General features: G+C 55.5%; 1 protein-coding gene across 1 annotated transcript in view; it reads right to left on the bottom strand.

Annotated features, from left to right (window-relative positions):
- The window catches only part of LRP5 (LDL receptor related protein 5), a 104,579-nt gene extending 92,132 nt beyond the window's left edge, over nt 1-12,447 (bottom strand). Inside the window, exon 1 of the mRNA XM_074336834.1 lies at nt 12,239-12,447. Within this exon, the coding sequence (XP_074192935.1) occupies nt 12,239-12,314 (76 nt within the window). The 5' untranslated portion in view covers nt 12,315-12,447. The remainder of the gene's footprint in view (nt 1-12,238) is intronic.
- Between the last annotated feature and the right edge of the window lie 251 nt (nt 12,448-12,698).

Genomic DNA, 12,698 nt, shown 5'->3' with positions numbered 1-12,698 from the left:
GACAGAGCTGGCCTCCCTGCCTTCAGGGCTGGTATGAAAGTCGGAACAGTGGAAGAATAACCTGCCAGGCCGCAGGAGGCCAGCCTGCAGGGAGAGAGGCCACTGTGCTTTCCCCAGAGGGAGAGACGCATCCAGGTGGCACAGGAGCCAGGCCCAGGCAGCAGGCACGGGAGGACAGCACTGCTCTCCCTTCACAGCCGTCAACTCCGTCGCACACCGCTGGCCGAGGGTCAGCTTGTGCTGTACCGCTCTCTGGCCCCGCCTGCGCCAGCCATGAGGACGGGGCCCCTGCCTGCCTGTGCCCATCCTGCTCCCAGGAGCCTAGTTCTGTGCCGGGCACACAGGAGCCAGTCAGCACACACCTGCTAGAGGCTTAAGTTACTCCAGGGCTAGAGGCAACAACAGGAAGTCAGGAAAGCCAGGCGCCTGCCCAGCCAACAAGAGGCAGGTCCCACCTGGGCTCGTGGACAGAGGGCAGGTGCGGAGAGAGGGCTCCTACCCCAGGCTGCAAAAGAGAGGGTAGTGGGCTGCACCCTCCACGTTACAGACGCGGCCTGGCACACGGCCCGAAGAGCAGCAGCTCTCAGAGTACCTGCTGGGCACAGAGCCCAGTCAGCAGTCTAAGGGAAAGGTACTGACCATCCGAGGGACGCCGGGCTCCCTCCTCTGCCTTCAAGGGGAAGCTGACCAAGTGGGAAGGGGAAGGGCTGCTGGTCAGGCCTCAGCCCTGCGAGCCGGCCAGGCTGGCTCATTAGCAGGCTGTCAGGGAAGAAAGGCAACAGGGGAAGAAGCAAGCAAGGTTCCTAACGATGTCCTGAGCGGCAGGGGGTACACTGGCAATGCCTACAAATAGACGGATGGTCTCCAGATGAAGGCGTGAAGCAGAAACGCCCGATGGCCACACCTCTGACGGCAGAGGCCGGACGAGTGCGCCTTCAGACTCCTGTATCTACTCCCCATCGCAGGGCTCCAGAGCCCACGCCACCAGGCCTCCAGCTACAAAACAAATGCCAGCTAAACCTAGGCAAGGAAACAGATTCGGTCCTGGAGGCAATTAACCAACTCAACGCTCCACCTTCTAATCAGTGATGGGCAGAGGGGTCCACCCAGCTGAGATGGTTTCCACCAGGCTGGCCACCTTGCAGTTGAGTAGAACATGATTCCAGGACCCCGAGGGCTCTCTCCCCAGAGAATAATAATTGCCATAATAATCCTAATAACTAATAATTATTGAGCGCTCACCAAAGGCGGCCTGTGCGAAGCACTTTACGGCCTCGCCCCACTGCATCCTCAGGCCTGTCTGTGTGGGGGCGCTATGATTATACCCCAACGGGTGAGGAAACGGAGGCCCAGAGGGGTTAACTTTCTTGCCCACGGCGGCAGAGCTGAGTGGAGCCAGGAATGTGAGCCAAGCCGGAACAGGTGGAGGGGCCCTGGATTCCAGGCCCAGGGGCTGGGCGGGCTCGCTGCTGGGATTCCTCTGGCAGCCCCCTCAGCTGTTCACAGCAAAACTGGGGGGGGGGGGGCAGCCAGGAAGGAGGCTGGGGCTCAGCGTGGCCTCAGTCTGGAGGTGCCTGAGACAGCGGCTCTGCTCGGAGGCCAGCACACACCATGCCACGGTGGCCTGAGGCGTGCCCACTGGCGAGCAGGTTGGGCTTAAGTACTACAGGCAGGCAGGACGGACAAGGCCCACCTGTTCTCTTCACACTTACAAACAGCGGGAGAGGGACACCTGAACCAAATACGTCCCTGTCACTCGAGGGCCTCACCCATCGTGGACAGAATTCCGATATGCTGCACCACCCTGCTCTGCTGATGAGCTAGTGAAGCTTGGAAAGACTCTGAACCTCCCCTTCCCCCACCCCCACCCCCGTCAAAAACACAACACCCCCTGAGATCCCAGACACTTAAGCCCCTATCATGGTAAAATCGGATTAGTCATTAAATGCCTGGAAAGCCTGTAAAACTGCCCCCTCACAGGCCCACGGTGGAGCGGTTCCCTAACACCATCCTTCGGCACAGCCCCCAGGGTGGGGGCTAGCGCGTGGGGTGGGGTCCCACCTTCGGCCACATTCCATCCTGGCCCCTCCACCTGTTCCGGCTTGGCTCACGTTCCTGGTTCCATGCAGCTTTGCGGTCGTGAGCAAGAACGTTAACCTCTCTGGTCCTCGGTTTCCTCACCTGTTGGGGTATAATCATAGCGCCCCCACGCAGACAGGCCTGAGGATGCAGTGGGGTGAGGCGTAAAGGAAGGTCTTGGTGCACGGAGGACGCTAAGGAAGGTCCGTCCACGTGCTCGGGAGCTGGGCACACAGAGACACACGCCAGCAGGAGAAGGGCTGGCCTGGGAGAGAGCTCCGAGGGGGCCTGTCCGGAGCGAGCGCCTGCCTGAAGCCCAGGGCTCCTTCACAGCCAGACCGGCCTGGAGCCTGGAGCAGACCCGCCTCACCCTCCAAAACAGTTATTCCCACCTGGGGCCACAGCCCAAGGAGCCACGAGGTGTGCTGGCTCCGAGAGGTGCTTTCAACGCTGAAAAGCCAAATGGAAACTGCTGGGTGAGGGAATAATGGAAACCCTGCAACAGAACGCCAACCAGATCTGCTTGGCAATCGTGCACGTCTGGGATCAATAAGCAGGAAAGTTTATTATTTAACAAACGTACTTTCCTTGAAAGTATACAATCTCTCAACCAGAGGGAAATTGTTTAAAAAACTAGAAATGGGAGCCCAAAGGATGGAAACTGCTCTCTCTCCTGCTCTCCTATCTCGAGCAATCCTCCATACATCTCACCGTTCGCTGCTCAAGCAACTTCTGAGCAGTGGGGAAATTAACTGAAAACACGCAAGCCTTCAGCCGGCCACCCCACCAGCCTGCTGCACATTGTGTGGGGAACACACAGAGACCACCCTGGGCAGCAGACAGACCCACACTGGGCCCACCCTGTCTCCAAGCCTCCCCGCGGACACAGCACCCTGCACCCAGCCTAGCAGATCGAGGACCTGGGCAAAGGATGACATGCTTTAGGGCTGCTCTGGTCACAGGTATCAGCCAGGTGGTCACCAGCTCCGCAGGGAGAGGCAGTGCTGTGGCCACAGCCTGCACCAAAATGACCGGGGACATACTCCCGTCTGGGCAGAGGACACAAACAAGTCCCCTGCACTGGAGGCTGCTCCCTGGCAGGGCTAGGGGTCCAGCATCTCAGCCCTTGTGAGCTGACACTCCGCTTGTCCCCCGGGAGAGAACTCTGTGCAAACGCAGGTGACACCATGAAACCAGTGCAAACCCCCCTGCGACACTCCAAGTGGGCAGTCAGCCGTGCACGGGTCCTGCCCAACCTAGGAGCTGCAGCAGAGAGCCAGGCAAGGATGGAGGGCTGCAGCGGCCACAGCAGATGTGATGAGCATCTTGAAGAAGGGGACAGTGGCAGGGGAGGCCACGGCAGCCAGGGCTGGGAACTGGCACTGCCCGCTTGCCCACAATACAGCACAAACCACACCCCCCACACACACACACACCAGTCAACCAGGCACTAAGCAAACTCACGCAGAGACCTGGGCAGTGACAACTCAGCTGGAAGGCACCCAGACACCAGAGCTGGCCGGGCCACGTGCTCTGGCGGCTTTTAATGCCCCATTGAGCAATTTCCTGAGAGTTTGGCTAGGCAGGTACCGCCTCCTCATCTGGGCTAATGGACGGGTACAGCCTGGGGAAGAAATTAAAGTTGCTCACATTTTGTTCTGGAATGAGCTAGGGGAGGGGAGCAATCATTTACGTGGTAATTATACTTGCCTTTGGGTAACGCTGGAATTAGTTGTGTTAGGGATTGTTTCCTGAGCAGACGCTGGTGTGAGCGAGGCAGCAGGATCGTCTCAGGCAACTCAGCACAAACGTCACCTCTGAAGCACTCCAGGTGCTGACAGAAACCAAAAACGTGCAGACTCGCTCCATCGCAGCCACAGATGAATTTATGGCCACAGCCAGAGACCTGCTTGCTTGTGGGAGACCACCTCTAAAGTCCAGCCCTCGGACACCTGTTGAATGTCACCATGTACCGTCCCCAGATGAAGAGATCAAAGGATAGGCTGACTCTGAAGTTTATCGCAAAAGAGTAAATGTACAAGCGTCCACACAAGGTTTTTCAAAAGAGCAATGAAGGGGGAATTGCACAATCGATCTCAAAATACACTGATGCTACAGAGACTAAAACAATAGCCTACTGATATAGAAAGACACCCACAGGTCAACGGAGAACAGAGGAGTCCAGAAAAAAAACAGCCAAGCATCTGTGGACACTGTACACGAAAGAGTGGCATTTTAAATGAATGGAGATAGGATGAGCCAGTCAGTTAAGGTGTTGGGACCCCTCCCTGTCCACTAACTGAGGGGGGAGGAGGCAGGGACAGTTCATACTGTGCCCCCCGCCTTACAAAGCAGACAGAAGAATGTCTGAATACAAAACACAAAACCCAGAGAAAAACCTAGGAGAAAAAACCATATAACAATTGATGTCCGTACCAAATAAAGAGTCCCCACAAAGCAATAAGAAAAAGATAAACAACTTGACAGAAAAATGGGCTAAGGATAAGAGTGGGCAATTACGCAGAAAAATAAATACAAATGGCCAATCAGCCAGTAACAAGGGAAATGCAAGTCAAAATGTATTATAGTTTTAACCAAATTGATTTTAAAAAATAGAATCTGGTAATTGCTGGCTTTGGAGAGGATACGGGAAAGCACATTCTCTCACTGATGCCTGGTAGGGTATAAATTGGGTATAAAATTCCTCCAAAAGGGCTTTTGCACACATGAAAATGGGTACAATGTTTAAAAGGGCCTTTGGAGGAATTTGTGAGTATCTTTGTAAACTTATAAACGGATATACTCTTTGACAGGGAATGTATCCTACAGAAATGCTTGTATACACGTGCACAGGTGAGAACCATGCTGTTCACTGCGTCAGGCCTTGCAACAGAGCCTGGAAAAACGTAAATGCCCTTGAACTGGGTCAAGGCCTGACATATGGTACACCCGTACTGTGAAACAGTACTTGGCTTTTAAAAAGAATGACGACCTACAAGTAAAGATACAGAAAACGGTTTTGATACATTAGCAAGTGAAAAAGACACGCTATAGGATGATAGGGGGTGACTGGATTTATGTAAAAGATAGGAGTACACGTTCAAAAAAATGTAACACGTGAAAAAAATGTATTAAAGGTCTGGTCATCTTGGAGGAGAGAACTGAAACAGGCAACAAACAAGGACACTCATCGTCACAAAAGAGGGGACCATGGTTCATGCTTAAGCCGTTTACATGTATTCATGGATGTCTTGCATTTAAAATACATACAGAGGGTGCCAAAAAAAAAAAGTATACACATTTTAAGAAAGGAAAAAACTGTATTAATTGTAATACTCAGTATATACCAATAACAAAAGATGAATACAAGTCACATATGACTTCTGCGATCATAAGAGGTGCTCAAAGTGGTTCCCATCAGCGTCCATACACTTCTGATTACAGCCAACTACTGCGTGAGCATCGATACCATCTCTTAAAAACGTGTGTACATTTTTTGGGTACCCCCGGTATATATTTGTAAAAAAAAGTGGCCAACAAGCACATGTAAAGATGCTCAATGTCATTAGCTACCAGGAAAATGCAACTCAAAGCCACAACCAGGTACCACGTCACACCTACTAGGACGGCTGGAACTGAAAAAGGAGAAAAGAAGTGCTGGCCTGGATTGGAGAGACTGGAATTCCTGTGCGTTGCAGATGGAAATGCAAAATGGTGTAACCTCTGTGGGAGACAGTTTGATGGTTCCTCAAAATGTTAAACAGAGAACTGCCCCTGTGATCCAGCAATTCCAAAAGTTCAAGCAGGGACTCAAACAGATACTTGTACCCCCATGTTCACAGCAGCATTCTTCCCAATAGCCCGAGGTGGAAACAACCCAAGTGTCCATCAGGGATGAACGGATGCACCAAGTATGCTCTATCCACACAATGGAATATTATTCAGTCATAAAAAGGAACGGTGCTTCCACACACACTACAACTTGGATGAACCTCGAAAACATTACACGGAAAGCAATAAGCCAGACACAAAAAGACAAATAGTGGCCGACTCCACAAGGAGGTACCTAGAGTAGATAAATGCATAGACACAGAAAAGCCGATTAGAAGTGCCCGGGGGCTGCAGAGCAGGGGGAATGGAGAATGCTTAACGGGTGCAGTTTCCATCTGGGGTAATAAAAACACTGGGGAATAGACAGAGGTGATGTTTGCACAACACTGTGAATGCAATTAATGCCACTGAATTGTACACATAAAAATGGTGAAAATGGCAAATTTTATGTCACATATATTTTACCACTATAAAAAAGTGGCTCCGAATTTAAAAGAATCGAAAGGGAAAGGGGGAAGGCAGATCCCAGGACAGTAGTTTTTCAGCCAGGCCAGCAGAAACCGCCAGATCTAAGGATCCCCAGCGGCCCACACCTGCTCCCATGGGGCGCACGGTGTGCCGTGCCAAGCCTGAGGGGATCCTGGGGACAGTTCTGGGCCTTGGCTCCAGGGACAGTTCCCTATGTCACGGCACCAAGCAGAGCCCACATGGCCAGACACAGGAGGGTAAGTGTCAGCCTGGCGAGGGCTGGTCAGCCTGCCCACTCGGCCCACCCCTGCTGCCCAGTCCCACAGAGAAAGCCTGAACACTACCAGCTTGGACCCTGAAGCTTCACACAGCCCCCTGCAGTGGGTACCATTGTCATCATGTTTTACAGATGAAGAACCTGAGGCACAGCAAGCTGAGTGACCTGCCAGCCTCACACGGGCAGTCGGGCAGCTCGGCCCCTGGGCCCTGACTCCAGGGCCTCTGAGGACATAGTTCTGATGACCACCAAAGGCCTTGTGGGCAATTGTGAGTGCTGGCGGGGCCGTTGGCAGAATGGCACAGTGCGGTGGCCAGCGAGGGGCCCAGACGGGGAGGTCCGGCTCAGCCACACGCTGAGGCTCTGGGTCCAGGCCAGCCTGCAGGCCACCACCTCGCTATGCCTCTAGAGAGCCCTGTCTACCCGTCCCGGCCCAGACAGCCCCCTCTTAAGCTGCACGGTCCCAGCGCACCCAGCACTGTAGCGCCAGAGGGCAAGAGACTTCCTGGGAGAGGGGCCTTCATCAGATTCTCCGAGGCGCATGAGACACCCCCAAAAGGCTAAACCACTCTCCTCCCTGAGCAAATCCTCGCTTCAGTTTAACCACTAGAAAAATTACTTCAAGGCAAACTGAAAGCACTCAAACAGTGTATGTTGAATTAAATACCGACCAATAAAGCAAATAAAACACCCAGGAAGTAGTATCTCCCCACCTCCTCACAGATAACGCCACCATGACAACCTCCAGGGGGTCCAGAGCAAGAGACAAAGGACATGTGACCTGGGCACAGACTGATCACCACCTGAGGTTCCAGTGCCACGTGGCTGCTGCTACCTCAAGAGCACGAGGCAAATACTCCCAGGCAGGGTGAGCCAGTGGGCAGGCCAGCGGAGAGCTAACTGTCCCCTACTGGGTGACAGGCAAACTGGGACAAATTAGAAACCAAAGACTGGCCCCAGAGCCACACAGATAACCGGCCTGCTCGGGGCTCAAGACTGGGCAGAACTAATGTGGGCAAGGGTGTGCCCTGGTTGGCACGTGCCCCACATGGCTTAGAGGCACAGAGGTTCCCCCACTTACCGGGGAAGGGCCAGCAGCCAGGTCTGCTCCCGGCTGGGGCTCTGGCCTGGATCGGGGCTGCTAGCCACCCTTCAGGGGCAAATGAGCACCAGACACAGACACCCAACATCTCACACCAACTTCCGACCTCCAACTGGATGAGGGTGTTAGGACTTGGAATCTCAGGGTGCTTTTAAAAGGGAACCTGGAGGCCTAGAACAGAACCTCTCACGTCCTTCCCACAATGGCCTGTCCAAAGAACAACCTCCATCCAGGTCCCTCCTGACACTGGCTCCTGAACCCCAACTAGTTTTGCAGATGACGAAATAGGCCAAGAGCTAGCAAACCGCTTTCCAGAGCTAAAGAGAAAGCAGAGACTGGCCTGGCGCAGCGGGCGGGACCCTGGGCCGGCTCTTTGTGCAACCGCAGCTGCCTCTGCATGTCAGCACTTGGACCTGTGCTGTCCCCGGGACGGCCCTGCAGAGGGGGCCTGTCTCCAGCACACACACCACCACTTTCTGAGCAAATGTGTCAACAGGCCCCCAATGGGAAGGGGCTGGACAAAGCCCCTCACTCCCATCAGAGCCTCCCCGTTTTGAGAGTGGGCTAAGTGACCTCATAAGCCACAAATATCCAGTTTCGCTCAGGGCTTCTGTAACACTGAACATGGCACTGACTCCACCTCCCAGCGCCCCTGCTCCCCCGGAGGCAAGCACCAGCCCTTAACTTGTCCCCTCTGCCCCCTTCCCCATCAGCTCTCACGTCTCTGAACCAAGGCAGGAGGAGCTAAATGCTAATCTGCCCAAGTCCTTGCCCAGCCTAAAACAGCTTCCACTGTCCTAACCCCACGGGGATATCACAGCCCCCAGCCTGTGCCCACTGAGAGAAGTACCCAACAATGGGGGAGTGCAAAAGCCAAGTGTGCTTTATCCTTCTGATGGCATATCATTCAGCCGTGAAAAGGAATGCAGTGCTGACACATGCTCCAAAGTGGATGCACCTCAAAACCGTGAAACTAAATAAGTGAAAAGGCCAGGAGAAAAGATCACATAGCATAGGATTCCATGTAGATGAAATTCCAGAACAGACAGAAAGCCGACTGGTAAGCAGGGGAAATGGGAGCTACTATCTAATGGGAATGGAGGTTTATTTGGGGGTGATTAAAATGTTTTGGAACTTGATAAAAAATGGTGGTTGTATAACATTGTGAATCTACTAAATGCCACTGAATTGTACACTTTAAAATGGTTAATTTTATGTTATGTGTATGTCATCTCAATTTTAAAAAAAAAGGTTAGTTCAACACCTTTCACCTAGGACAGACCTGAATCTAGCGTGCATTTCATATCCCCCCTGACTAAAGTCTTCCAGAAGCTTCCATCGCCTTCTGGCTCACATCCAGACTCTGCAGCGTGATCTGGCCTCTTTCAACTGAGGAGACCACCTGGTCCCTGAGGACAGGGCTCTGGGACTGTGAGGGAGAGCCCCCTGGGCGCCCCTCTTCCCTAGCTGTTCAGTCAGCTTCTTTCTCTACACAGAATGGCTGGCAGCAAAAGCTGGGCCTCATCTGTCATTCTATCCCCAGCACCTCACACAGGCGCCAAAGAGTAACATCAACCATAATAAGCGCTGGTACAGCGCCAGGCTCGTGTTACTCACTAAACTCATGGTAGGAAGTATTATATTATTAGCCCCATTTTACAGAAGAGAAAACTGAGGCACACAAAGGGAGAGTTAGCTATCCAAGCTCCCCTACCAAAGTAGGCAGCAAGGTGCAAATTAGACCCCCAGCCACCTGGGCTCTGTCCACACAGTTAAGCACTCCGGTCTCAGTGTCACAGCAATAAATGAGTCAGATAGTAAATGAGATAACCAAGGTCACACAGAGAAGAAAAATCCAGACTGTGTAATAACAGCTTCTAGACCTTCCAGACCAGAAAGATCAAGGACCCCGTTACACAACAGAAACTGCAGCTCTGCCACCACCAGTCCCTCACCCGGGACTGGGATGGTGCCAAGGGTTTCTCACACAGCATTTAATGCTCCCAACAGCCTGGGCTTGGGGGGGAACCAGGTGAGGATACTGGACGCATAGAAGCTAAGTAAGTCGTCCAAAGTCAACAAGCTGCTGAGCATGTATGTAAACCAGGTTGGTCTGACCCCAACGCGCCCCCCATTCAGCCCTGACAAGCCCCTGCCATAGGCAGGCAGCCATGCTTGATCCTCACCTGACTGCACCCACACACACACCCCCGCCCAACCAGTGTGCAAATTCTGGCAAATGCCTGAGCGGTGACACAGTGCTGCTGAAATTAGACGGGTTCCAAATACGACGGGATCTCCACAGCAAATGCTGGATCGTTTGGGTTGACTGGGGAAATGCTTGGATCCGAATGGGAGGTTACAGGCATGGGGGCCCTGCTTTGAAAAGCACAGAGTCCTTTGGGGGGGACTCTCTCAGTGGACTCCACACAACATTTAGTTTACTCAACAGCCACCCGCTGGGCCCTCCCAGTGGGCCAGGCAGTGAGCATGTGCAGTAACTACCCTGGGGGGGTGGGGGTGGACCTGGACAGGCTGGGCCTGGAGCAAGTGCTGTGGGGCCAGAGGGGAGCAGCCTGGGCCATTCCCAGTACCGGGACCAGGAACAAAGGCACTTCCGTGGGCTCACAGCTTCAAATTGCAACAGGAAGCAATCAGGAAAAATAATGAGCTACCAACTTACTGGCTGCACTCCGGACGGATGCATAAATCGAACACAGAAATCAGGGACAAACCATATCAAGAAGAGTCCCAGGAGTTGTCCATCCATGTTAGGCCTGGGTCACCACATCAGCTGGTGCTCTAAAACCCTCGTGCTGACATGCTTCCTAATGTTAAAATAATCAGCTGCATTTCTGCCTCACACACAACTGAATTCCACACAAGATTCATCTCCTTAGGGGCTCGAACCACACAACGACAGGCATTCGCCTCCAGGAACCGTCACCCCGAAAGGTACAGGAAATCCCAAACTGCAAGGAAGTGCAGATCAACAGAGCAGGCTAAGAAACCCCACCTTTAAAACAAACATCTTCCCAAAAAAACCCTTTTGCCTCCATGTTCCAGGCATTTCCGGAAAGAAAAGGAGCAGCGTTGGCCTGAACTACCCAGATACTGTCATTGTTTTGTCGTCACCTTGTTTTGCTAGTATCAGACATGGCCGAGAAACGTAAACACGTTCCTGAGACAAATTTGGGGTGAAACCACTGACAGTCTCTAGGCTTGGGCTAGGAGGCAAGGGGACTTGAGGAAACCATGGCCTCTCTGCAACGCGCCCCCCCCCCAAACCTCAGTGGAGGGGCCACAGCACTGGGAATGTGACCACAGAGCCAGGCCAGTACACCTCGCTGCAATGTCCACAATGGAAATATCCAGAGAGACAGCTGTTTGTCTTGAAGAGGCTCAGACAAAGGCACCCGAGGCCCCCCCATCCCCCAAAAAACCGGCCACCAGCCTAACAGCAGCCCCAAGAGCACAGGACTTGCTGGCCGTGTCTACTTGGCCAGCCACACTGCAGAAAAACAACACTCACGTCAGAAGATAATGATTTAGGTAGCGAGAGACTTGCTTCAAAAACCACATGGCAATCTCCAAATTAAAAGAACATATGTAGCGTTTCGCAGGCGCTTAGGTTTCCTGAGCCCTCCTGACCTCAACTCCACCCCTTGGGACACACCAAAAGTTGAAGAGAAAGGTCCCCAGCCCTCCATGTCCCCAAGGCTGTGCCCAACTGAGGCACCAGCACGCTGCCCCACTACGCGCCCCACCACGCCGTGCTGTGGGACCAGGTCATCCCCGCGGTGGCCCCACACAGTCGGCCCGTGGGGTGGACACGGGCCGGGCGTCACTGTTTGAGGCCCCAGCGGCCAGACGTATCGTCCAGGCACCTGGCAGGTGTCAGTCCGTTTGGAAACCTACTGCGACGCAGATGAAAGGCCAGCGCAACAGGCCAGGCCGCCCCGCGCCCTGTCTCAGAACTTTTTCTGCAACTTAAATCAGTTCTCGGAGCTCGCAGGCCGGCTGCGCGGCCATCGGAAACAGGCTCGCCAAAGCGTTCCCAACGCAGGGCGGCCAGGCCTGTCTCCGGGCCGAAAGTCCCCGCTCGGTGCCTGCCCAGGGTCCCAGCACGGCCTCGCCCGCTGGCTTCACGCGGGCGCACTTCCGAGCGCGCCTCGGGGCCCGGGCAGGTGAGGACCCGCCCGCGCCGCGCCGCACCTGGCGGGGTCGGCGCCGCCTGCGCACCCTCCTCGCCGCCCCGGGACGCTCCGGACGGGCCCGGCGTCCGCGAGAGGGGCCCGGGCGGGCGAGACAAAGGGACCGCGCGCGGCCCCCGGGCAGCGGGGACGGCGGGGAGCAGCGGGGATCCGCGGCGCGCGCCCCAACTCGCCCCCAACTTGCAAAGTGGCTACCGCGCGCCGCGCACTTGGCCGCGGGCCGCCAGGGCGTCCGGGCCATTGTCCCTGCGGCCCGCGCCCACCTACCCGCGGCGGGGGCCAGGCTGCAGCAGAGGGCGAGCAGCAGCAGCGGCGGCGCCGGCCGGGGCGGCGCCCCCCCCATGTTATCCGGGGCCGGCCGGGCCCGCGCCGCGCTCACTCAGGCTCCATGGCGCGGCGCGGCGGCTCCTCGCGCGGCTCCGGCGCCTGCCGCCTCCCCCTCGGGCGCCGCGGACCAGGACGACGGGGGAGGAGGGAGGAGGCGCGGGAGCGGAAGCCGCGCCGCGTCTCCGCCCCCGCCGCTGCCGCCCGCCCGCGCCCCCCGCGCCGGCCGCGCCCTCCCGCGGGCGCCCCCCGGAGCCGGCCGGCGGCGAGGCGATCCTTGCGCGCTCTCCCCACGGTCCTCCCTGCGCCCCCCGCCTCCCGCGGGGAAGGCCTCCCAGGCTCCTCGGGGTGCGGGGTCGGGCTCGGGGCTTTCACCCCGCGGGACCCGGGGCCCGGAAGCAGG

The sequence above is a fragment of the Rhinolophus sinicus genome, linkage group LG06 (genome assembly GCF_036562045.2).
Source record: "Rhinolophus sinicus isolate RSC01 linkage group LG06, ASM3656204v1, whole genome shotgun sequence".
Classification (NCBI taxonomy): Eukaryota; Metazoa; Chordata; class Mammalia; order Chiroptera; family Rhinolophidae; genus Rhinolophus; species Rhinolophus sinicus.
The sequence above is the reverse complement of the archived record's forward strand: the minus strand, read 5'-3'. Positions and strand labels throughout refer to the sequence as shown.